The 27,332-nt window shown below is 31.2% G+C and overlaps 1 protein-coding gene across 3 annotated transcripts in view; it reads right to left on the reverse strand.

Moving 5' to 3' along the window:
• Positions 1-27,332, reverse strand: part of LOC130898481 (uncharacterized) — a 191,955-nt gene that overhangs the window by 86,216 nt on the left and 78,407 nt on the right. For all 3 annotated transcript variants that reach the window (XM_057807820.1, XM_057807819.1, XM_057807821.1), the window contains exon 3: positions 1,096-1,171. In XM_057807820.1, coding sequence (XP_057663803.1) covers positions 1,096-1,171 — 76 coding nt within the window. The remainder of the gene's footprint in view (positions 1-1,095; positions 1,172-27,332) is intronic.

A 27,332-nucleotide genomic window follows, 5' to 3' on the forward strand; every position in this document is an offset into this window, starting at 1 on the left:
AAACAACAACAAATGATTTATTATAATTAAAATATTGAAAAGGGCCCCCTATAATTATATCATCATTAAAAAGAATATTTCTCATCCTTTCTAGAGATTTATACATGGTTGAGACATAGTCACTTCTTTAGGAAAGTATTTAATCATCGTGGTACAATTTATATAATAATAAAAATATTTCAATAATTTAGTAAAAAATTACATGTGACAATAAAAACTTATAGTATACTAGTCAGGGCAACGAAGTTTTATTGTGAATGTGTTGGTCACACTTCTAATAACTATAAATTTCAGTACCCCCTAAACAGGCAAGGAAACATTTATAACACCTTATTGAAATAGATATTGACAAAAATCATTGGTAAATATCCTGTTTAGTTTAAGCTTAAGGGTTAAGAAACGAAAGGTTATTCGTAGGTTATCTGATAGCAGTTCCCTTCGTTCTTAATGATACCTCTGAAAGTGAAACTGAAGACAGAGAATAAGATAACTACAGAGGTTGTGGTGATAATTAGTGATAATTATCATATGATAATGAACACACACTAATTGAAGATTGAATACAGTGCAATATTTGCATGCTTTGGGTGCTTCAAAATTACACCGAGTTTGAGGACATGTGTTATTACTGCGGTAATAAGAAAAAAGTTAAAAGATCTGAAGGGCAGAAGGTTAAAATTATATTTTGTTAATTAATTCAACTTATTTATCTTTGATTTTTGATGAGAGTTCAATAAAGTCCAATTTTATAAATAATTTCAATGTTTTATTCAATAAAATTCCTACCCAGTAGAGTCTTAAAGTTACTAGAATCATCTCCCCCGGATTTACTATATTTTCCCTTTTTTATATTATAAGTATACTGCCCTTACAACTAAGACAACTATGGATGCTTTATCCATGACTACAACTGAGAAAAGATCGAGGTTGCTCAGAATATCCAACTGTCGACGTTTTTTGTTCAAAACCAACCTTCCATAAATGCTTATTAATAACTTTTTATTTTCTAATTTTGATGATATTTTGAAGATATGTTGTTTGGCATATATTTCGCATTTAAAAAATATCGCCTGGCCAAATTTGCTTCAAACTTACCATGTAAGGCTTTTAGATAGGCCTTTCCAGCGTTAATCATCTGACGCGCTCCTGGATTGAATTTATCCAGAATATTCTGGAACAAAAGACAACAATAATTAAAATATGTACAGTTTACTCGTATAAATTCATCAAGAATTATATTAGGTGCCATTTGTTTATTTGACGTGATCTACTACAACAATTATTAATATTAGGTATTAATTTCTCGAAAACATCTTGTATATTTTAATAGATAGACTGATTAAGTTTTCTAATATAAATACATAAAAGCATTATAAACAACCCATTTATCAGAATCGAATATCCTTGCACGTAGAGATGGTCACAGGAAGTTTTCGAAAGGATTATCTGTATTGCTAACGGCGGTGATTCGAAAGCAAAACATCTTAATCCGTTCCTGGCTACGTTCTGTAATCAATTTCTTCCTTAGGGGTGAAACTAACTTTGTTGCACCGAGGGATACCGGACTTCACTTTCCAAACTAAAAATAAGGGTCAAAAAACCACTTTCTGATTCGGTATTAGATAAAGATATATTTTCTCCTATTAAAATTTGGAACGAAGCTACGTGATGTTATGAAGCTATTTATTTTCGTGGAGTTCAACTTAAGTCTGAAGCAGAAGTCTGATTTAAGGAATATTCATCAATATTTTTCAATATCCTCACTATTATCCTTTTGAAACCTCCCTCATCCAGACTCCATCTCCTCGCTTCCCAAAACCTCTCCCAGAACTCGTTGTTTCTAGAACTCGTTGCTTTTTAGAGATGGTATATGACAGTTCTCATATTATAGGATTATGAAAATTAAACATATATAATCCGTTTATTTTAAAACACTATCACTATAATTATTACATCTATCAATAAGTCGTGTGATTGACGCTAAGATGGAGCTGCAATTGTCAAATCCATACGACGTTAATGAAGTACCAACTTTCAAAATACTATGAGTAAAATTTGATGACATTCCTATTAGTCAGAAAGAAGTGACAGCCATTTAAGTGAACCCACTTTTGTTATATTCAAAACAATGGATTTGAAACAATTTCGTATGTTGATTTTACTTTGCTTCTTAATAGAAAAAAATACTGTACATGATGAGCAAAGGCTTCAAAAGTGTTATTCCGACTCTGCTCCAACGAAAACAATCATTTGCTAAATTAAAACGTGGTCGTACAGACACCGATGATGGTAAAAGATCTGGTCGTTCGATTGGAGTGGTTACTCCACAAAATATAAACAAGTCCACAAATTGGTTCTATCTACTCGTAAATTGAAATTACGTGAGATAACTGAGCGTGTTTATAATTATGCATTTCACTATGAGCAGGTTTTTTTCAGTGGGTACTGCGTTTACGCACCGTCGATCAAAAACAACAACTTGTTGAAGATTCAGAGCAATTTTTGGCCATTTTTACACGAAATACATCAGATATTTTGCGTCGAAATATGACAATAGATGAAACATGGATCCATTACTTCACTCCGGAATCAAAACGATCATCATCTGAGTGGACTGCAGCCGGTGAACCGCGTCCGTAGCGCCCAAAGGCACAACAGTCAGCTGGGAAGGTTATGGCAGAGTATTTTGAGATGCTCATGGAATATTGTTCATCGACTAACTTCAAAAGAGAGAGACAATCAATAGCGAAAACGCCATACAGTTGTTTGATCGTTAGAATGCAAGAATCAAAAAAATCAGAAGAAATAACTACGGTTTCGTGTTTTCGATTCACTAGTCGATGGCAACGATGGTTAAATTGAACGAATTACACTTCGAATTGCTTCCTCATCTACCGCATAGTCCAGATCTGGCCCCCTAGTGACTACTGGCTATTCTCTGATCTCACACAAATTGTGTGAGTCTTGCAGTTTCTCTATTTCCGTGTTTTTATCTTTTACCAACTCCTCTTTGGCTTGAAACTTGTATTATCCTTTTGTATTTTTTTATTTTTGTGTGCACCTGTTTTTATTTCTTTATGTAAAAAGCAAGCACAACAGGGTAAACCCTATTACATTCAAGTAGTTCGCGTGGTGTCTGCCTGTGAATATTGATTTTAAACTTCTGTAAACCTTAGTAGATGATTCCACAGGCTTTCTTCAAAGAAATGAGTCCCTATAAATTGAAGTTATGAGCGTCTTCAGACGAACTCGGTGCTCATGAGCCATGTCTGCTTGTCGAGTAGGTCTTGCAAGACTGTCAATTCAAATAATATATTCATTCAATATAAATTGCGGATATTCTAACCTCACTTCCGAGATCATAGCAGATATATTGAGCGAGATTGTATAATTTTTTTAATCTTTTTCAAGGTTTTTCTTATTATTCTAATATTTTATGAAATATTTCATCTCATATTTATTTTTTCATGCTTCTAAATGTTCTTGATTTTAGGTCTCTTCTGTTTTAAAATTAGTTTTTAAATAATTTTTGACAGAAAGATAAAAATTGACGTTTCGACTTTTCTTTAAGTCTTTATCAAAATTATTAAAAAAAAACTAATTTTAAAACAGAAGAGAACTAAAATGAAGAACATTTAAAAGCATTAATATATCAAAAGGTCCAAGAAATAAGAACATTAAATTTTTATTTAATTTTCGAAAAATTGACAATAGAAACAATGTTTTCTGAAAATTAGCTTGAGCCGGAAATAATGAATAAAATTTGATATTCACAATTTCTTTTATACAAGCAAAAACGCACAAGATTTTGCGGGCCCTAAGCTGTGCTTGTAAGCTGCGTTTTAAGCTTCAACTTAATTTTTCAGAGTATTCAGAAAACAATGTGGTATCAATTTTGGGCATTCTTTCCCCGAACTATTAAATTTCCTCTTGTATTCCAATTTTAAGAATAACATGAAATCCATAATTATCATTTAGAACAATAGAATTTGTGTTCAGAAACTCAAAGAGAACAAGTTATGTAATGTATAGAACAATAAAAAAAATAGTTCCGTAACAAAGATTTAAACAAATATCCACATAATATGATATAATATATAAATATTTCATACTTTTCAAAACACTTCCCAAATTATAATCTTCGCCATTCATTTGAAATTGCATTGGAGGAATGTCATATAAAAGTCACCTACTTTTTGTTATTATTAAAGCAAACGGACAGAAGTTTGAGAATTCTAAAAAAGATAAAAGATGTCGATGTCTTTTGTCGTAAAACATCGATAAAAACTTGGCGTGTCTTTTAACTAAACAAAGTTTGTAGACAGTATGTAGCCGATGCCTTTTGGGAATGGAAGTCCTATTTACTACGAACGATTGATGAACATTTTCTTAACTCGTTGGGGATGTTCGTGTGCCAATTATGTCCTCAAGACTATATATTTCACGGAGGAAACGTCAACATTTTTGTTGTGTTACTGTCATTCCATTTATCTTTTGAAATAGACTACGATCAATTCACATTTTTTTCCTGAGAATTACACGTTTTTATTTGCTTAGAATGAAACAACATCTAGAGTATAATAACTATTAAGTTACGAGTCACATTTTAAGAAACAAAACACATTTCTAGCTATACATATGTATATTACACTACTATTATTGTCGCATTATTCTTTCATCTGTTGAAGTGTTTAGTACTCTCTTCATATAAATAAATCGATAGGAAGATATTAGAGAATCTTAACGGAACTAAATTCTTTGTGTTATGGAAAAAATATTGAGCTAACAGAGTGTAGTGACCACGCCATGTGACTATGCATTTGAAGATCCTTAATACTCAATAAAACTATAATACTGACTGAGCGATACCTGACCCAGAAAATTCTAAGTAACCTTCCTAATGTCCAAATAGCATACAATTGAATTAGCCATCTCCAATATATCTGACTTTGGGAAAAACTAAAACCTTTTACCTTCTTCCATACTTACACGAACCCAGGTGAGGCATTTGGAATCGTGAAGGCCCCCCATTATGTCTCAAGGCCCCCAAGTGATCAGACCTCGAACGTCGAGATAGTTTAACCTTTCGATGTATATATTTTTGTGTAAATAGTTTGATATATTATAGTAAGTTAAGTTAACTAGCTTTGTTGATTGTGCTACTTCTATGCTACCCTCGATAATAAGACTAGTCCTCATAAGGGGATAGAAGATAAGTCCAAATCCAGTTGAGGCAAATCATCAATAGAATAATTGTTTTTCTCTTAAAAGCTAGTTCAAACATTTTATCAAGATATTCATTATGTAATAAACATGAATCGGTATCCATTTAGGAGTTAGCTTTCATTGTAATGATAACATTTTTTCTTGTATTCCAGAAATTGCTTGAAATGTACCATTATTTGGAATCCTACAATCAAATTCCCATAACTGTCTTCTATATGTTCAAATAGGCTTTATATTTTAGCTTTATAAACCAGAATTTTATTTGGTAATGACCACATGTGATTTTCTATTAATAATCTAGTAAATTTCTTGAAATCTAAGTCACTGTCACTTTTTATTGTTGAGTATATGTATTTTCCATGTCAATCTTTTGCCTGGATATAATATGTCCCAGAAATTCATGCTCTCTACTTGTGTAAGCTGACAGTTATTCAGTTTTTAATAGTTTTTGAAAGAAAGATAAAATTAACATTTCGACTTTTGTTTAAGTCTTTATCAAAATATGATATTGACATTGATAATTAACGTATTTATATTGATGAGTAGATCACCTTCATCATGAATATCAAAATAAGAATAAAATCAATCTAGAACTTTGTTCTAATAAGAAAAATTACTTTTTACCTTGTCCTTACATCTCAAATATATAGAAGTAGTCAATTAAATTATTTTTGGTTTTATTAGAATTTACAAAATACAGTTATAAATTTTACTTAAATTACTTAGATCTTTTTTATTATTTATAGCTCTTATGAATGTAAACCATTTCTAAAAATTCTCTTTTTGTGTATTAGATTCCGTTTCAAGAATTTTTGAATCTTTATAATTGGAGTTATGTTTTTTTGATATTTCATGGTTCGTTAATGTATTATTGATGACCTCTTAGTCTATTTTCTAAATACTGAGATGTTTGCCCTATGTAGATTTTATTTTGGTGAAATATTTGGATAATGTATTATGTCCTTTATGACTTATACTAATATCATATTTATTGAAATAATTCGATAATTTTTGGGAACGTCCTTGTATATATGGTAAGGAAAAATAATGTGTTTTGTTTTTCTATTGATTGTGGTTTCTGTTTATACTTTTCTTAAATATGTTATTTATCAGTTTTTCCGGATAATTATTTTCTTCTAATGCAGTTTCTGTTTTTTGAATAGCTAAGCATCCAAACTGAGGATCTGATAGTTTGACAGATCTATCAGCCAAACTTATTATAACTGATATTTTTTGTGTCATCAGATGAAACAAATTGAAGTTTAAATATCTTGAGGAACAAGTTAGTTTCGTATACCATTCTGTTATTATGTTATTGTTAATTTTATATAATGTAACATCAAGAAAATTGATTCTATTATTTTGCTCGACCTGGATTATGAATTGAAGTTTTTTATGATAAGAATTGAATTTTTTATTTATGTTTTCAGTTTGATTCTTTGAAACGGCAGTAATGCAATCATCTACATATCGGAAAAAGAATGTTGGTGTATATGAACTAAATTCTGGCAGTCTTCAGAAGCATTATTAACTCATCTCAATTGCTATTCCTTTTCCTCATAGCTTCTGAAGTTTTCTACTTGTTGCGAAATCATATTCTTGTATTTTTTTGGGGTTGATATCTTTTAGATTCGTTTTTTCGATTGTTCATAGGTATATTCAATTGAAAAGAACCTTTTAGGTTATTATTTATTTTCTCTATGTTATATCAGTTCGTTTCACTTTCAATAGTCTTAAATGTATTTGTTAAATGTTAAATACATTAGGTTTTTCTTTATTATTTATGGCTTATTGTCCATCTTGTTTCATCTTTCAATGTAAATAGGATATGAAGATAGGAAACCATCTCCATGAATATAAGGAAATCTATTCAAAAAACTTGTGTTTTGTGTACTGGATTGTAAATTTATAAGTAGTAGTTATTTCTCTGTATAATTCATTTAATTTGTCAATTGGTTCATTTCCATATTAGTTTTCATATATTTCATTCACATATTTCAAATCCTGAGACCGGTATAGATCTACGCGATTCAACTATGGGGATAAATCAGCGAAAGCAACACCCAAACAATGCAGAGATTTCAAAATAAAGTGCTAAGGAGCATCGTTCATGCACCCTGGTACTTTCGAAATGACGATCTTCATCGGAACCTGGAGATAGACACTCTAAGGCAGGTATTCCATAAATTTTCAAAGAGTCATGGCTCTTAAAACATGCAATCACACTCCTCGACAAAATCAATTTAGAGATAATACTGAAGAGGACAAAAGTAGTTGAGTTAGAGTGCGGAATTTTACGTATTAGTGTTAGTGTAAATTATAATAATTGAAGGAGTTTCTACTGACTAAGACCCTCAGTTTCCAGACATTTATAGTGATTTAAAATAGAATTAAATTGTTCATTGATCGTAATAATGATCAGATCTCAATTATAGGAAAACCTCCCAGGTTTTTTTAAGAAAAATATTTATGTTTCAAATTCAAACCTTACTGTTTACTGATCGAATTCGAACATGTGCTTCATTATAAAAATACGGTGACTCGTAAATAATCTGATACGCGTTGGAAGTATTCTAATGAGAGCTCTGTAATCAATCAAGTGTTAAGCGAACGTAAGGAGGTGAACAGTTCGGCAACTGTAAATGATTATTTGTAAACAGGCACTTCTCAATTTTATTCGTATTTTCAGACAGAAATCATTAATATTTCATGAAAAATGAAACATTGTCAACTGGAACGCAAAATAATGTAAATGAGATATTGTACATCGAAGAATACCATTAAATCATACAGGGTGTATGATCTACGATGTCCAATTAGTTATTATGTTCACTGCTACTATACCAATACTTGACCAAGTTATCGTCTTTTGAAACCACTTGTGGGTATTGATGGAGATAACCCAACTACGTAATATTAATTGAAGCAACGAAAATAACACTTGAAATGATGCTGATTTTAAAGTTATTGTAATGTTAATATTGTCCAGTAACTGTTTACACTAATACTACATCAACACTATAACTCAATTATCGACTTCAGAGACTGAAGGAAGACTGTTTTTGTGTTTGGTATGAATATCGTGAAGGGTTTCCAATTTCCAACTTAATTCACTTATTGATGTCAGTACCAATTATATAAAGGATAATTTATGGAAAATTTTCCCCAATTTTATATTGCACAAAGATAAACTATCTGCATTATCAGCATTTTTCGAATTTCTTCCTCTTATGTTAGATTGAATTTCTTAACGACTGGTTACTATTATCCCGTTCTTTCGGATATTTTTTTCTTTCCAAAGAAAAGGCTCTCCTGCACAAAAAATATCATTTTAATGTGAATTGATCACAAGCTAACTTGTCTTCAATAAAAAATATAAGGAATGCTATGAAAAAGATTGTTTGAAATGTAAATATGTATAAGGTTTTGGGGAGAAAATTTTTTGAGGAACTTTCGTTTGACGCACTAAAAGTGAAACAAAACAATAAATCACTATCCAACTTGTATTAGTGTACTCACTTGTTTCACTTTGATTATTAAATAGCATTAAATAGCAAAATACTAACGCATTAAGATTGGAGGCTCACTAGTACGGTCAAATTAAACTGAAAAATGAGAGTGAAGCTACATAAATTCCCACTAAACTGAAAATCAGTGAAATTGCTGAAAATATAATTAAAAATAAAGGTTTTTTATAATTCTCGTGTATGGAGAAATGGAAAAAAAAAGAAGAGAAAGAAGAAGAATAAGAAGAAAAAGAAAAAAAAAAAAGAATATCTCAGAAACAGTGGCTTGTAGAAAAAAATTGTTGAAACGTTTTTTGTAGTTAATTTTATGATCTACAATGTTTTAGGCATTTTAATGATAAAACTCACCAGTTTGCTGAAAATGGAATAATGGGGAATTTTATTTATAATCACATTTTAAACAATTTTACTCACTTTCAGCTCGGTGGGAATTTATATAACTTTAAATAACTATAATGTCTAAATTGACCGGACTACACATAGAAATCTGAAGTTATTTAACGATTTCTTTTCAAATAAAATTGGAAAGTTTATTTTATGGTATTTCGTAGTCGAAGATAGAGAGTATATGATTTATTAATAATTAAAAATCCATGCCCTTAGCTTTCTATATACGATAGATAATAAAATTTCAGAAATATAATATTTGATAATAATATCTAAGATAATTTGAAGCTTCCTAAAGTGAGAGTTCTAAAATAAAATCCTGTATCAATGTGTGGCCATGGAAATTTTTTTTCCATATCTATAAATTTAAACTCATATTTTCCAATAGAAAATATTTCAAAATGGATTCCCAAAAATTATCAAACAATTGATTCACATTGCTTTTTACGAGCTAACATGGTAGAAAAATGTCCGTCATATTTATCATCTTTCGTGTCATTGTACTGGTGAAAGCGGTCGCAGATATAGTCCAGATGACATTAAGTGTTATTGTATTCTTTTATCGCAGCTCAACATTTGAAATTTTGTGAAGTTTGTATAGTTTACTAATGATCATTTATTCTTGATTCTCATAAATTAGTAACTATTTTAAGCCCCATCCACACATTCTTTGCGTCTTCGCGGCTCGTTCCACGAAAATTGTCGGTTTTTGTCCCGAGAAGCGCGCACGAACACGTCAAGACTCCACATTCGCAGTTTGCTGAGTCTGAGTGTTTCATGATAAGTGGAGATGCTGGTGAGTTAATTTGAAAAGCTATAAAAATAAATTGAAAAAGCACGATGCTTGCGTTGTGCATACGCGTTAAGAGCGCGAACTATACTGTGAGCTCGACGCAAACCTGCGGGTGTGGATCGGCCATTAGAGTAATTCAAGTATTTCATTCACCGGGGCTCTTAGCATATGAGAAAATGCGAAGTTTGGTATAAAACTGTAACTTTTATTTTTGATATCATTTAAATTCAGTTTTTCCATGCTATGTAGTTTCAAATTCCTACCTATTTAGATTTTTAATCATTTATTATTTCTAGTGTGTCTGTTTCTATTGGTGTAAGTTACTTCTGTTGTGCACATTTTAGAGCATTCGATTCGAAATACGAACAGTTTACTCCACTATTTGCGGTTTACGGCCTTCAGAGACATTTGTGGGTTTGTAGATAGCAAGTTAAAATGAAATATCTTTCCAAGCATATCTTATGTCATTTATTTTTAGAGAGACTATGAAAATATGAATAGGTCAAGGGTAATCCAATATTGGCTCTAGAATCTTCAGCTGAAGAGAAAATTATGTCTTATTTGAAAAAAAAAACGGCCCATCATGGATTGTTTCTCTATTTGCTTCAAATTTCCAAATAAAGATCGCCGTTCAAATCTCACTTATATTGGAGGAGATTGACTGTCGACAGGATCTTACTAGAAATACCATAAAGTGACCGCTGATATTTTTTAGGAATATTTCAGTCAAATGATGGTTTATACCGACTAATTCTAAAGTAAATATGGACAATGCCACTATCATAACCATGTTTCTACGATATCAACTCCATAATGGAAAAAACGTTCACAATCAGTTTCAGTCTCACTTTTTTTAAAAAATTACTAAATTCTACAAAACTGTTGCAGTCTGAAAATTATGGGAAATAATATCCAAACCCACCAATCACACAATACACAATACCATCACATATTACATGAAGAGTTTTACCATTCACAATTAAATGAACCGTTACATAGTGGCAGAAGAGTTAATTGAAAAAAAATGATCCATTGCAATTACGTAATCAATTTTTACCTCTTTAGTAATATGGGATAATTTCATATCATTTTTCATTATGCAAGTAGGTCGCATTTGGGGTAATTAGCGATAGGAATTGTTTTATAATATTATTAATGTTATTGTCTTGTATTGATTGTTGAAATTTTTAGCAGTCAGCTATTTGATGTTTTGCAATGAGTTGTGTCTTGCATAGTTCACATTGTGAGGATTAACTTTTGGTATTTAATTAACTGTGGGCGAGATTAGTGTAGCCTATGGCCTTTGGAGTGATCATCCAATTTTCAATTTAAGTAGTGTTCATATACACTTGATTTGTGTTATATCTAGATTACTATTTTTAATAATTTCTTATTTCTTAGACCTTTTGATTAATTAATACATCTAAATGTTCTTGATTTTAGGTCGCTTGTACCGATCAAAAACATCGGCACTCAATATCAAAATTACGTTTTATCTAAGTTTATTTTCCAAATCATACAGATATCTATTACCGAATCAACTACTCTAATAAGAAAATTACAAACAATTAATATAAGTGAAGTAATTTCTATTGATATTTCAAAAAAATTGAGGAAAAATGTCGAGAAAGAACTTACTTTTTAAAAAATACAAAGAGAAAAATATTAAGAAAATTGATAAACTAATATTGAAACAACAACCTATTGCTAAAAATACAAATGAAATAAAATCAAAATGGATCGAAAATTTAACTGATACTGTCATACTAGATGAAGTGAAAGAAGTTTTATCTTTAGGTCCCAATTTGGAACAAAATATTTTCAGTGACAAATATCTCAACAGAGCAATATCAAACCCCAAAATATAATTAAAACCAAAGAATTTATCAATCAAAACAGAGATCTGAAAATTTGAAATCAGGTAGATCTAATAAAACTGTTATTATGAAATCAGAAGATGATAATGATAAAATGATGAAATTATTAAGCGATGAGATAACTAAAAAAATTAAACTCTACGAATTCTTATCAAAAACAAAATAATGATCTAATTCGATCTTGGGGAGAACAACTTTTTATTTCGCCATCAGATGCAAAAAAATTGAAAATATTTATGTTCTTTATGAGTCAAGTAGTGTTTATTTGCATTCGCTTTTTTTTTAAAATACTTAAAACTGTATTGCACAACAAACCCATTATTTTATCTTTCCCAGCAGTAAAGAAAAAGTCTAACTCCCATTCTACATTAAATGTTCTGTTGTCATCACCTAATTTTCTTCTCTTACTATTTGACATGATGGATAAAAAAACGAATTTCAAATAATATCTTTAACAAAGTGTATACTTTCTAGAAATACAATAAAACCGTGTAACTGTTATAAGCACGCACTGTTAACTACAGTTTGCTGAATATCGCAACAGGGAAGCGTTGAGAGATGCGAGTCAGAGAAGCCAAAGCAAGGTGACACTCAAATGGGAAATCAGAAACCGAGTTTGGTTCACTTCTTAGACAAGGTAGTTGACGCTGCTAGCGCTAATTTAAATTTTTTTTTGCAAAGACAATCAGCTGACTAATGAATTGCTCTGTGTAATCGATGATGCAACCAATCAATATCGATGTAAACATATCGTCTGCTAGCATGTGGCTGCTCTGTATGACAAATTTTATAAATAGGATTTTGTAATTTTAATTTATTTTCAAATAAATATTACATAGAATATTATTCGTTTCTTTTATATATGTAAATTACATAAACATTGTGGAATTTTCAGTAGAGTGAAAAATTATTTATTTGGATATTCAACAACATTTCGGCACATTTCGGCAATACTCTGAAAAAGGCATAATTGATTACTGAAATTCTGAAATCACCGAATAAATAATTTATCACTTACCTCAAAATTGTACAATTTCTTAATTCCCAATATTCCTTCTAAATAAAAAAAGAAAAAAATAAGAAAAAAGAAAAAACACACACACATAAGCCGGCTTTTTTTTCGTTTAGTTCATTCTTTTTGCAACTTGAGGGCGTTAAAAACTGTTTAAAAAATTAACATCCAGTGACCAAGTCTGAAACCGATGGTCTGTGGGTCAGAGCCTCACTCATGCGTGTTAGAACTAGTATTCTGACGTCATGTTACAATATGACTGTCTTTGGCGTTGATGTGCAATAGTTGTTCGAAACGAACTCTACCATTTTGTACTAGGTGGTAAAGGGCCGCACAAGAACCTCGCGGAGGCCGCAGGTTCCCCACCTATGACCTATACTATGAAATATCCATATTACAAAAAAACAAAACAGAGAATAGCACAATGATTCATGTGTCTGTCCTAGTCCATTTTAGATTTCTTCTTGTTGTTGTTGCATCCTTCGTGATGATAAACTTTAGATATTTTAATTTAACTACCTTTTTGAATTCAAAGTTTTATCTAATCGGTTATATATAATGCTATATATTATATATATGGCGCTTTAAACTACTGGGTGATCAATATAAGGAGTGAAAAAAATATCACCGTATTAAAAATGGATTATTAGCGTAGAAGCTGCGGATTGACGAGACTGCGTAGACGGATGAGTGCTATTGAATGTCAATGTAGCTAAGAGGAAGAGAGAATTAGCGAAAGTCGACTGGGAGAACAGAAATAAATGGAGAAAACCCAATATATATTTCTTATATTAAACTAATTTCCTGTTTTCCCTTCAGTGAGGTATAGAAATATTGGTTACCGTTAGGGTTTGCTCATTTACATTTTATGATGTATTGTGATCCAGGTCTTTGGTGTTTTCTATGTGTTTTCTAACTAGTGATCGTCTTGTTTTGTTTCATTTTTACCGATAGCGTTTTACCTGAAAAGTGTTTTCTATTAATTCGAACTGACGCGCTTAACGGAGAAACAAATTTATATGTTTCATAAAGAAGAAAAAAAAAGCCGTATCGATCGGCAATGGTGCGTTAAATGGGCACAAAATCGCAAAAGATCGTCGAATGGCGGAAGCGGCTAGGAGAAAGTTTCTCAGAGGCCAATGCACTTCTCCTAGTAAAGATGAATAATTACATTCCAATGACTAAATTTATTTAATGTTGTGGATTGCATTACGCTGTTGCTCAATTTATAGACTAGAACGGACAATTAGAACAAAAATTTACAAACAGATTTCTAGTGAAATATATAAAACAAAATTGGTTTTTTTTTGTATTTGAATCCAAAGAAAATTAGTTCATACCAAACATACGAATATTGTAGAACAAATTTAATACTCAATTGTTTTTATATAGTACATTAGCTGAGTTTATTTTAACATTATATGGTTTTTCTATTGAAAACTATAATTTTGTCATTACTCTTTGATCTTTAAGGAACATCTTTTTTCACGCACAAAACTCAATTCATAATAAAACATTCAAAAAAAATTGGTCGTTCGATACTTTCGTCTAGTAAGTAAGAAAATGGACTAATGTAAACAAAAGTTATTTGTATGCCAAGAACTGAAAGTGCTACTTTGTTGGACGACGTACGGCGTACACAACATTTTTTAGACGACGCATAAGATCCTATACTTTTTCAATTACACCGAGGAAAGAAAATAAATAATAGAAAATTATAAACATTTTATTTATTGAAAAATATAATGTACTCAATGATATTTGCAATGTCAATATTAATTTTTTGCAAATAGTAATAAGTGAAACTGTTAACATTGAAGTGGCTAGAGTCAAATATAAGGAAGTTAAAGTTGTCTACTCCAGAGCGCCCCGAAAGTGTTTTGCAGTACGGAACTGTCACTTTTACTACATGAAACACTCAAAAAGCAACTTTCGGTATGTAAATAAATACAGAACAAACAAGTTTCTAAAATAGTTATTTACGTTATAAGTCCGGGAAGTGATTTAATACGGTACGAGATAGATGTTTATGGACGAGGCGACGAAGGAGCCGAGTCAAGATTATCTAATCGAGTACCGTGATAATAACTTCACGAACGTATATCGTAATATGTTTTTTTCATCCTATTTTTGGTTTGACAATTTTACTGAGAAATAGCTCCTTTGATTATGTCAATCTAGTTCACCTCCTCAAAAAGTGAAGAAATATAATACCTCCTACTGTAAAGCACAACAGATTTTTTATGGTAAATTATAATAGAACCTATGGGAATGAATACCATTGAAAAATTAACAGAAAAGATTGCTCAGTATCTGGGAAAATCGAAAGTTAAAGGATATATAAGACATTGATCCACACTCTCGTCAGCGTCTCTCCTGGCAGACTCACGAGTGAAAATTGTGAAAATAAAGCAACACGAAAGATGGAAATCCAACAGTATATTCGAAGGCTATATTGAGAGTTCATTAGAAAACTTTCTGGGCATACATGAAGATATCACAGCTTCAAATGAAATTAACATTAGACAAAAATATTCACCTAGAAAATGGACTTATTTTAAATAACTGTGTCTTTAATGATGTTCATAAATCTTAAAATACTATTGAATAATAATGAGTTAATTGTCAGTTTAAATGATGAAATAATTGTTAGTTTTCATAGTAATTAAGAAATTATTCTTTGAAAAATTAAACAGTTACGTAAATTTTTCTAACTAATTTTCATATTTGATATATGAAGATTATCAAAAATGTGACGTTTTCTAATGTTACGTTTATTTCACATATCCATTTTTGACGATATAGAAACAGATTTTCCAGAAATAATGATAATCTACGCTATAAGGTCAAGATACCAAAATAATTTGAACCAAATCTATATAAAAGTGAAGATTATTTAGAGATAGAATCTATGAGTTACTTTTCAGAAAGCACAAGGACTATGCTTATAATTGAAAAATATGTTGCTTAATCTCACATGTGTACCGTAGCTCATAATTAACCAAATTAATCTTCTCAAACAACAAATTTAGACATTTTTTTTCATTTATTAATAAATCCATACATCATACTCTCGACAGACCTGAAAAACTTCAGCAATAAGAAAATATTCCAGCTTCAAGATGATCGATGTGCAGTTTCTCACGAGGCTCACATTTCAAAAAGAGATTAAAATTATGAAAAAAAGTATCAAAACATCTCGGTCTTTACGAAAATTTTATTAATAAGATATAAATCTTTTTCATTTAGGTGCAAAGAGATGGGAATTTCGATTCTTGATACAGGAGAATCACATAATAAAGCTACTTTTTTTTATGTTCCATTAATTTCAACCGACCATACTATTAGGTACGTTTCTGCTACCTACAACCTTAAGATGCCATTCTATGTCTCCGTATTTGATTAAAAAATGTCTGAGGATTTTTCTTTATGTAAATATGTACCTACTTACAATGTACGTCGCAGACGAAAAGTCTTTTAGCCTTGTCACTAACAAAAGGAGAAAAGAGCTGTTGGGATAAAATGTTAGGAGGACCAAATCCTGAAGTATTTATTCGAGATTGTGTCAACATGAAGTCGTGAAATACATTATATATTATAAATATATATTGTTATTACAATGATTTTGGAGGGTATTTTCTTATTATTTATTTGCATAGGGAATTTATATAATTTGAATACGAATGAATCCATAGTTTCGTGTATATTAGAAAAACATCACTACTTTTCAAGTATTTATTTCTCAATTTTTCACTTCATATGCATATATGCATATAGAACTATTCAATCATTTGATAGATGAAACATATCAAATGTAGAAGTGTGGAGGCTAGGCAGAACCATGGAAGACATCATGAAGAAAGTATAAGGATAAATGAGACCAGGCTTTTCTTCTTCTTCTTCTGCTATCCATTAATGAATATTTGTGATCAATTCTGACCATTTTATCCTGTCTCTGGTGATATTAATTAATTATTCCTCTCCAATTTTTGATATTGTGGAGCCACGACATCCTCTTTCCGCCCCATCCCCTTCATTTTTCTATCTTTCCTTCTATCAAAAGTTGAAGCAAATGGTACCTCTCGCTCTGTACCACATGTCTCAGGTATGCAGAATTTCTTCGTTGGTTTTGCCGCCCATGAAACTCTTCGAGAGATCCACATATCAAATGTCTGTTCATGGTGTCCAGCCTTCCATACCTTAGAAAAGCACGTAGCATTTTGTTATTCTTATTCTGAGGTTGAGCTAGAGTTCCAAATTCATGAATGAGCTCTTCGCTTTTTCAATCCAGCAGTTGATCTCTACATCTGATGACCAGTCTTCATATAACCAAGTTCCTAGATAGTTTAACTTTGTTACCCGTTCAATCTCTTCACTATTGTATGATAGTTTTCCATCCTGGAACTCATCTAATTTGCGTATGATTACTAGGAATTTTGTCTTTCTTATTATTCCCTTAAGCCAACTGTGTATTCCAGCCATGCCTTTGGAGTCATCATGTTATCTGCTATCTGGACTGAGTCATCTGCATATCGTATGTATGACAGATGTTAACGAATAAAGATATGGGGGAGAACACATCCCTGTCTAGCACAAGTGCACAAAAATATGCGCTACTCTGTAGATGTGTTATGCCTAATATTAAACTTTGACTAATTATGATTGATGAGATTTAATAAAGTGAAAAGGTTTAGACATCCTGGTGAGATTGTGGACATAATGGGTGAAACTAGTAATGCCATTAGAAAGAGAATTGAGATGGAAAGCAAAGCATGTTTTGAAAATGAAAAATAATTAGACCGATAATAATGTACACCAGTGAGAGATGTGATCTAACTAAAGTAGATCAAGTAAAATCAGAGGATTTGAAAAAAGTATTAGGAATAATGTTTAGACAAAATTTATATAATGTGATGCATAGAGTCGCCAAGATGGAGGATGGAGGAAAATAGAATGATATGGTAGTTTACACCACTAGGAAGAGGATGAGATAAAAATTGAGGTGATGTAGTGGAAGACCTGAAGTGGAATGACATTTTTGAAGAGGCTTACCCCGGGTTGTGGTGCCATCTGATGAATTAAGGTGATGAAGTCTTGTTTATCACAATTTTATAGTTGTTCATTATATTTTTTCAAACTACTATTTGTTGATACAAATATATGAAGAAAAGTTCGTTTTTTATTAAGATTAGAAGTGGGAAGAGACTAAAATGCATTAATAACTAGGTATTCAGCTTTTATAAAAATTTTGACGCATGATGAAGCATTTTTGGAGCTGAATTAAAGTTAAACAAAGAAAAGTTCTTTCCAAAAGAAGTTCATATACCTGAAAAACAACTACTATGTCATCCAACGATATTATTTGAACATAAAGGACCTCGCCTATGGAGGTATGGAAATTTTCATTGACGAACATCATTTGAAGAAAGCAAGTGATCAAATTATTCGAATTCGAATTAGTTGATCGATGTATATCTACGACTTAAAAAGACTTATTGCTACTTTATGGAAACTAAAATTTTTTAATTATTAGCTAAATATCTTATTAAAGGTAAAATTCATTAAATCGTCGGTCATATCAACATTTGGAGCATCTGAAGCTGAAAGAACTAACACTATATTGTCGCAGCAAATTAAATTTAGAGAAAAAAGCATTAGAATTTATTCTTTCCGGTCAACAGATCCTATCTCACGAAATCCGGGACAATCCAACGCCTCTTTCCATTATCAAAAAAGGCAGAGGATAATTGAAGACAAAAGTAACCGTTGATTTCGTCTACCCTTGATATAATTGTATCCCGCAGTATCAAATTTATTCCAAATGCTTTTCTGTTTATCATGGGAAAATAACCATCAATTTTAAATGATATTACCCCGAATTACCATCATGTCGTTAAAAGTTTTAATTATCTCCTCAAATTTTGTGGGATCCATTCTGTTCTCGAAGGAATGTGTTAATCCAAAAAGATAATCGAATTATTTGGAAAACTTTTCTAATTTACATGATGCTAAAGTCTTTGTTAAAACTCATGGGTCACGGAGAATTCTATTTCTTATTATATCTTCGGCACTTACCTACAGCCTCATCTACAAAAGAGTAGCACAAATAGAAATGAAATATTATCATTTATCATATTATCAAAATCGAATCATGAATGTTTTAAAAGGAAAAGCAGTTACTTCAATAGTTAGATGCAGTGAGGTGAATTGAGCTACATCCTGTTAGGATAATAGATTAGATTATGGTATATTTGGTAAATAATTAGAGAATTATCATCTTCTATTCAAATGGTGTATGTCGTAAATGTCACGGATCGAAAAAACCTTGGGTTAATACAGTTTATATTACGCTCAAATTATACATGGTGTTCTGACTCGGAGTTTGAGAACTTTTATCTTTATTTATTTATTTTTTGAACTTTATGTTCAGGATAGCATAGCTGGTGAGCGTGGTCTTACAAAAACCAAAAAGCAGCTCTGATTATTGTCATTTTCAGTTTAAAAATTACAGTTTCCTAGCATAGCTTCGTTTTGACAAGATGTAAATAAATCAAAAACGGTCGAGAGATCAATCTTATGAATATTTTGATGATGGTACGGGCCTGGACGAAAATCTTTATATATTTTCCAGTAGTCAATGTATTAACTGACTCGGAAATCATTAGATTCGTTTTCTGTAAATTCCTCGAGAAGAAACAGTGTGTATTTAGCGATTCGTTGAATTTATTCAAGTATGTAGTCGATTCACATTTAAAATGCGGAAATTCTACGTTTACTTAGATCGTGAAAGGCATAGAAATGCATTGCAAAAGTTTCAAGATTCGTTTGCAGATATTTAGTTCTTTTGTACTCCAAAGAGAATATTCAATTTACCAGTAGTACTGAGAAGTAAAACGTAATAAATAGATCTGTCATAGAATGATTATGAAGCATGGAAAATGATTACCACAGTAAATAATTCGAGTTTTCACTTCAACTTTCGATCTTTTGTTATTATATTATATACTTATTCATATATATTTCACCAACCGTTCCAATAAATTATTTAGAGTTATTAGTTAGAATTATTATTATTTTCAAGTATTCAAGTACGTCTTTAAAGCAAAGCCAAAGGATTCAGATCTGGAAATCCAGGCGACCGATAACTAGATTATCTTTCTGCAATAATAACAAATATCGTAAATCAGTGAAGTTCTACGAAGAATGTCAGTTTCTAGAATATCTATCCAAACATTTGGTTCTTCATAGCGTTGTGAGTAGACTTTTCTTATATTCACAATTTAATCGAAATATTGTTTTAATTCAAAAAAACTGAAATTTTTTCATGATTATCTTGCAATGCTAATGTCGACTGGATACTTAGAAAGAATGTTCCAAACAGGTAGTAACACATTTATTTTGATATATTCATTAAGGGTAGTTTATACTTGTTTACACAACCACTACACCAACAATTACACTGTCTGTCGCGCGTTTCGATAACCAAGTTATCGTCTTCAGAGACTGAAGGTAAACTGTTCACCTGAAGGTGTAGATATCACCAACGGTTGTAGAAATTTCAACTTTCTTGACTCTATTATTCAATTATTTCTATTAAACTCTACTCACCCTATAATAATAGCCACAAAATGGTAGTGTCAATAAAGTCGCTATATCTTCAAAGTGGTACACCCTGTATATAACATTAGTGAATGTTAAAAATCGCGATAAAAAATTGCATTTTTCACTGTTTTTCACTGTTCAATTAATCTCAAGGACCCACATTATAAACTAATAAACTTATAAAGAAAATTATGTAAATTATATCTTCTGTTAATAATTTGTTATTTTAACAGTGTATTTTACGGTTGCTAGTTTCTCTATTATTTTGTTTTTGTAGAGGAGGAACAAAACAAAATCTTCAATAAAAACAATATCATAACAGAGTTATCGTGGGACAAAATCTAATATAACTCAAAACTTGAACGAAACTTTTATTAAAAGTTTTCAGTGCGACCTCACAACAGTTTTGTGTTTTAAATGGTGCTACTTTAATATCATATCGCCGTTGTTCTTGAGAAGTGGCGTAACTCAAAAATTGCTACTTTTCAGGAAAAGAAAAAAACGCCTCAAAAGTCAATAGCGAGGTTTCAAAATGTATTTTTCTTCAATTTAACCATAAATAACTTACATTTAGCTTTGCCTAATTATTTCGTTACTAATTAATACAGTATATTTTCGATTTGACTCACTTGTACATTGTAAGTAAAAGTTTAGGTAGTATTAAATCAATATTAAGAACTGAAATACAATATTGAATAATTAATAAGGAAAAAATAATAATAATAAGTAAAATAAAGTGAAGAGACAAGTTAGATAATGGCTTAGGAGTCCAATTGGTATACATTGGGGTAAAAATCTATAATCCCTACTTATGAGGAAGATCATCATAAAAAGAGTGCACGTCAGCTGAGATAACAGCCTTCAACTGCACAACGACAATCTTTATTTTCCAATCCACGTTTTTCTGTTTCCTGGGACGTCAATAAATTCGTTGTCAAAGTTTAACTTGAACTTTATTACTCCACTTGGATTGTAGAGTAGGCTTGTGATGTTGAGTCTCCAGCTTTAGTTCCTTGAAGTGTACTCCAGATTACAGTTAAAATCGCAAATGAATCCCTGGTCTACTGCATGCTGAAGCTAATCATATTTAGTAATAATATGTTTTTCACATTCTGATATTATTGACATAAAATCTGAACGAAATGTAACAGAAAATGGCAAATAACTAACCTAAATTGAGAGATCCTTCCTCTGTAAGGAAATGCACAGGTCTGAGCACCTTCTGGAACATTCTAAAACCATTTTGCGATATGCTTATTCACTAAATCGTTTTCTCTCGGGCGGGAAAATTTTTCATAGTTACGCTTTTTATCTAGAAAGATGTGCTCAAATTTTTCTGCTCAGTTTGGTTACAAACATGAAAAATGTAATTTTTTCGAGTTACGCCACTTTTCAGGAACAACGACGATATAATATGTTTAAATCAAGACTTCTAACGAATTTAATTTTGAAGTTCAATTGCTATTTCACAATACAGACATTAGTGTATGTCAGGTTTCAAATATGTAAATCAGTTTTAATAAAGTTGAGAGTTAGTGAACTATACTGAAATTATTTAATTTTCAAAAGTTTAAAATAACTTAACCTCAAAATATTCATTTCGTTTCTATTTACATTTATAATTTAAGCATCTTGGAAGCCTATTTCTAAATATAATCTAATTTACATGAGTTTTTTCGACTTGAACATGACTTTGTAAAACGCATCGTCTCGCATTTAAAAATTCTTTATTTTTCCATTCCAATGCGTACTGTTTCCAAAATCGTTTAATTTTCGTTGCGTTTGAATATATGTTTATTAAAAAATATTACAGAATATAATTTTCTGTTTGATTTCACAGAGAATTTCAAAATTGTTGCCAAGTATGGTTTACCATTTTATTACATACAGTGTTTTAATCAACTGTTGCGAAATGTAATTTGTTTTTTTGTAAACTGTTTCATCCAAAGCTGTTAAATGACAATTTAATGTTCCGTTATATACCGCGTATTCAATATTGTTGCAGAATATGAAATTTTTTCTTTTTGCTTACAGTGTTCATCCAAATTGTTGCAAAATGTCATTTGTATATATTTTTAGTATTTCTTGCTTTATACAGTATCATATCACAGAACATAATTTTATGTTGAATTACATACAGTGTTTTCCAGAATTATTGCAGAGTAAAATTTTCACCTACACTCTACAAAATACAATTTTTGCATAATTTAATTGTTTATTGCAGACAGTGTCTTCTAGGGAGATTAAAAATCTTGATTACCCATTGAAGAACGCACAGCGTTATCCAGAACTGTTCAAAATATAATTATTGTTTCAGATGCATCCAGAACATTCTAAAATTGTTACGCATGTCAATTTCCATTGTTCTTATCTGGTCCAAACCCATAACAAGACATAATTTTCTAGAACTTGACATATAGTGTTTTCCAAAATACTTACAGAATATAATTTTCTCTTTTATTGTATACACAATCTTCTAATTTAATTACAGATTTTTGTTTTTACAACATACCGAACAATATTCAGCGCTCACTAGGTTCGATGCAGAATGTAAGTTTCGGTGTATTGTATATACAGTGAAGTCCAGAATCGTTACAGGGTACTAGATGCTCTAGGACGGTCTAGGGGCGGAAGTGACGTTCACGGTCTACCTCGTAGTATCCTTATCGCTACGTTTGACCGCAGAATCGAAACTTCGAATGTGTTGAAAAAAATTATAGCGGCGATGTGTGATTTGTCTTGTTAGAATAAATTTGATACCTCAGTTCAATTATGCCTGTAGTAGAGTATAGAAGTAGACTTGAAGAATTTATTGTGAAAATCAGAGACGTTATTATTATGAAGACAAACTTACGGTTATAAAGATACAACGCAGGTTAACTACAAAAATGGGCACCTGAAGAATTGGAGCAGAAGCATTCCAAGTTACCTCAAACAACCACATATTCACTGATGAGAATTAAGCAAATAACTCTTCAACGTGATCAATATAACTAGCAACAACATGTTTACCAACATGAACGATGAAATAAACAATGCGTTTGCAATAACCTGTGTCGTATTAATATCTATTTTTATTTTATTTAAACAAATTGTGAAACATAAAGTAGAATCTTCATGCAATATAAAAATTGATGAGAATATAAGGCGTTTTAATGAAATTTTTTCTTTTTTGAACGATCTATTTTTTAATTATATAATATTTACAAAGGTAAGATAATATTTGTGAACCATTACCGTAGAAATTCTACGTTTCTTTAGGTGCAGGAGAATGAGCCAGTGGTATGACAAGGATTTGGATCCAGTACAAAGTTTCCGGTGACGTACGATGTACCGTCAAACTTACAGACATCGATAATAGTTGGAACAACGCAAATAACATGGCATTTCGTTGTCGAAAAGTTAGCCTTCTGTTGTCCACGAACATAAATGTAGTCAGCAGCATACATGATCTTAGTTTTTAATATTTCAAGTCTAGAACACTTAACTTCTCCTGAAGAGTATCGTATACCATGGACATTCTTTTCGTTGTCGCGCCACTGTCTTCTTCTCTTTATTACTTAGTGTAGTAAAAGGCTGCAGAGAGCTAAACATAAAGTGGATTGATTTAAATCCAATTTCCATGGTTAGTTCTTTAGGATCAAATTGATCGTCTACGACAAATCCTTGATTGTCTACTAATGCTACTCTCATGATGACGTCTGATCACTCGAAACATGTAAAATATGTTAAATTTAAACTGATGTTCCATTATACAATAATGATTGATGATACAATAACTTTCCGTTTTATCACATACAGTGCTTTGCAGAATTGTTGCATCAATTTCTCGTTTTATTCCATACAGTGACTTCCAAATACATTACAAAGTTAAATTGTTCATTCTACAACCTATAGTGTTCTCCATATTTGTTGCAGAGCGAAATTTTTCGTTTTATTGCATTTTCTGAAACTAATTCGTAAAATTTTCAAAATTTCATGTTCTTCGACTAGCCAGATACGTTTGTAATTATACCTCCATATATTTTTTATTTTTTGGGGCACACCTTTGAAATCAAAACAAATAATGTACAAATTGTTTGATGTAACATATTTTTCACATAAAATTCAATCAATTGCGCGGTGAAAAACTTAATGAAGTATCTTGGTGATAAGAATTATCTGTAAACAGTAATTTCCAAGAAAGGCTACCATTTTTAAATTCAAATCAAATATTATATATTCTCAAGAGAATTGTGTTTTTAATGTAAAGAAAGACTGAAAGAACTACATTACTTGATATCGAATTAATTGTTCTGAAAAGCATTTCGACCCAGTTGGGCTCTGCTGTTTATTTACTTTACCGAGCGAACCTGTCAAGTGACATTACAGCTTGAAAAGGAAGAACTTGAAAAATCTATAGTGTTCAAACTGAATGTAAATACGTTATCAAAACAGTTCAGTAGTGCCGAGCAGTACAGTATTAAGGCGATATTCATATACCAGGTCAGACGATAAAATCACAAAAGATCAGTGGACTAACAAAAAAATTGAAACCGTAAGCTTCAATAATGAATTTGTTCAAAAAATTGATTGAATTGAATATACATATTATAGTTTATTGTTAAATTCAGTATTGACTTTGATTAAGTCATTCCTAAGTTCTTATCAATAATTCCAGTGGACACATCAGAGAGTTCGTAAAAACGCAAAATAATATTTGTGTTAAAATATATACAATTGATTCGAATTCTTAATTTATCATACATTATCATTCATAAAAAATACTGATCAGAATACGATGACGTCATTCATCTAGAAACAAGCTGACTTTTCTATCGAAATTAAGTTAAAAGTACACAATGGAGTTTGGTTTCATCCGAGGATATAACTGTACATACGCGCCTTTGGAATCGCTTTGATTTAGTCTTGTTAACCCCTGTTTCCGACCGGAAAACAATTGTTATGTCGGTCACTACGTTTTGGCCCAACTGCAAGTACGACAAAACCAAGAATTGGAGTTAGTCGAATCCCTAGAACCCCCAGAACACATTTAGTTAGTGAAAGTTACAATGTTGAGGGTACCACGACGTTCTACGCTCAAACATACGTTCGCTCTTGGATTTTCTGATCGTTTTATGTGGAGAATTCTCCATGAAGGCTTGCATTTCTATGAACATAAGGTCGTGATTTTGCAAAAACCGAGAAAACGTGACCATCATTTTCGGAGGAACGTGTGGGAGGTTCTTTTGGATATCTTTCCTTTCCTGAGGAAGCTGTTTTTTTAGTGATGAAGCCTATTTTACTTGTGTATATTCGTAATTAGTAAATGAAGCTCCAGAATGGGTTTAAAACATATTGGAATCAAGGTTATATATGGAAAACTTACCTGCAAGTTCGTTTTAAAAATTATTTTGTATATTTTTAGATCTAATATGAGTAGATTTGTTATAGTAAATAAAATTTGCATTATACCTCTGGAACAATGAGAATAATAGACTTCCTACGCCTACCTATTCGTTCGTTATTACAGAAGTTGAGCAACTATATTATTTATGCCTCATTTGCCATATTCATATGAAACTATCAAATTGAGGAAACTATTATTTAATAATACTAATACATTTACAATCCAATAGTGTCTATTTCAGATCTTTAAAGCAATTTCATTCCCCAGGAGACGTTAAGTTGTAGAGGTTAATTTATATTCAGCGAACTAAGGGTCCGTTAACTTTGATATAACGAGACATTTGTTTATCAGTCATAAAACAGTTAGAATCGTAATCGACAATCGTAAAACTATTTTGTATCTACAATGGGTATTTCCAAATAAAATCAATTCAAAAAATTGATCAACGTTGCCATCTCATATTTTATTTCCGGCAAGCAACATTAGAAGCGATCTTTAGCCTTCAGCTTCTAGCATTGTTCACAAAACGTGTTCTTTCAAACAACGCTCTTCGGTTTATAGCGAACCAATCCAACAGAAAATGGATAAAATGGGAGGAAAAAGATTAAACCTTATGTTAGCTCAGAACACGCACTGTTCATTACTAAAACGTATTTCAAGGAAAGGACAAAAATAAAAAATTTGAAAAAAACGAAATGAAAACCGAAACCTTCTTTTTAACAAAAAAATGGTAAACAAAAGAGTAACCTTTAAGTTAGAATTACGCGATAGAGAAGCTAAAGAGTGTTGAGAAAGTGATGAATCCAACAGAAACATAACTATCGACAAAAATTAAACAATATCATAAACAACAGAATCAAAATTTCAGTCCTGAGGCAGTCCCCTTTTATTCTTGATATTGAAGTCTCTACTGAGTACATGGACATTAGAAGTGGAAGAAAACTAGAAAGCCGATAGGCTTCCAAAGTGGAGATAGAATGCCAAATGGGACAATTACAGTGCTACTATCGATGGAATTCATATAGGAATCTGAGTCAAACATCAGAATACATCGACTAATTGATACAATTGCACGATATCTAGAGTGATCTGGCTAACAATCAATCAAGAACAAAAAGGATGACAAGATTCACGAATACTCAATCTAGGAGATCATTGGAGTGGTCAGTGGACATTGTAATTTTGAATAATACAGTAGATTGTTTTGGAGAAATAGCAGAAATAGAAAAAGGCAGAACTTCATTCTGGTAAATAAATGCTAAGCTATACAAGTGGTTTGATAATTTATGAAGTTTCCAGATTGTAGAAACTGGAGGGTAACACAAGGAGACTCAACCTTTCGAGTGAACCATGACCTAACGAAGAGGAGGTATTCCATACATACCGTAGTTATGTAAAATTTATTTCTATTCTTATTTTATTCTTCAAAAAAATGTCCATTAAAAAATTGTTGCAATAAAAATGTCTTTCTGCGTTCGTTTTAAAAATAAACTCAAGCAATTAGTAGGGAATTGTACGG

This window comes from Diorhabda carinulata, chromosome 10, assembly GCF_026250575.1.
Source record: "Diorhabda carinulata isolate Delta chromosome 10, icDioCari1.1, whole genome shotgun sequence".
Lineage (NCBI taxonomy): Eukaryota > Metazoa > Arthropoda > Insecta > Coleoptera > Chrysomelidae > Diorhabda > Diorhabda carinulata.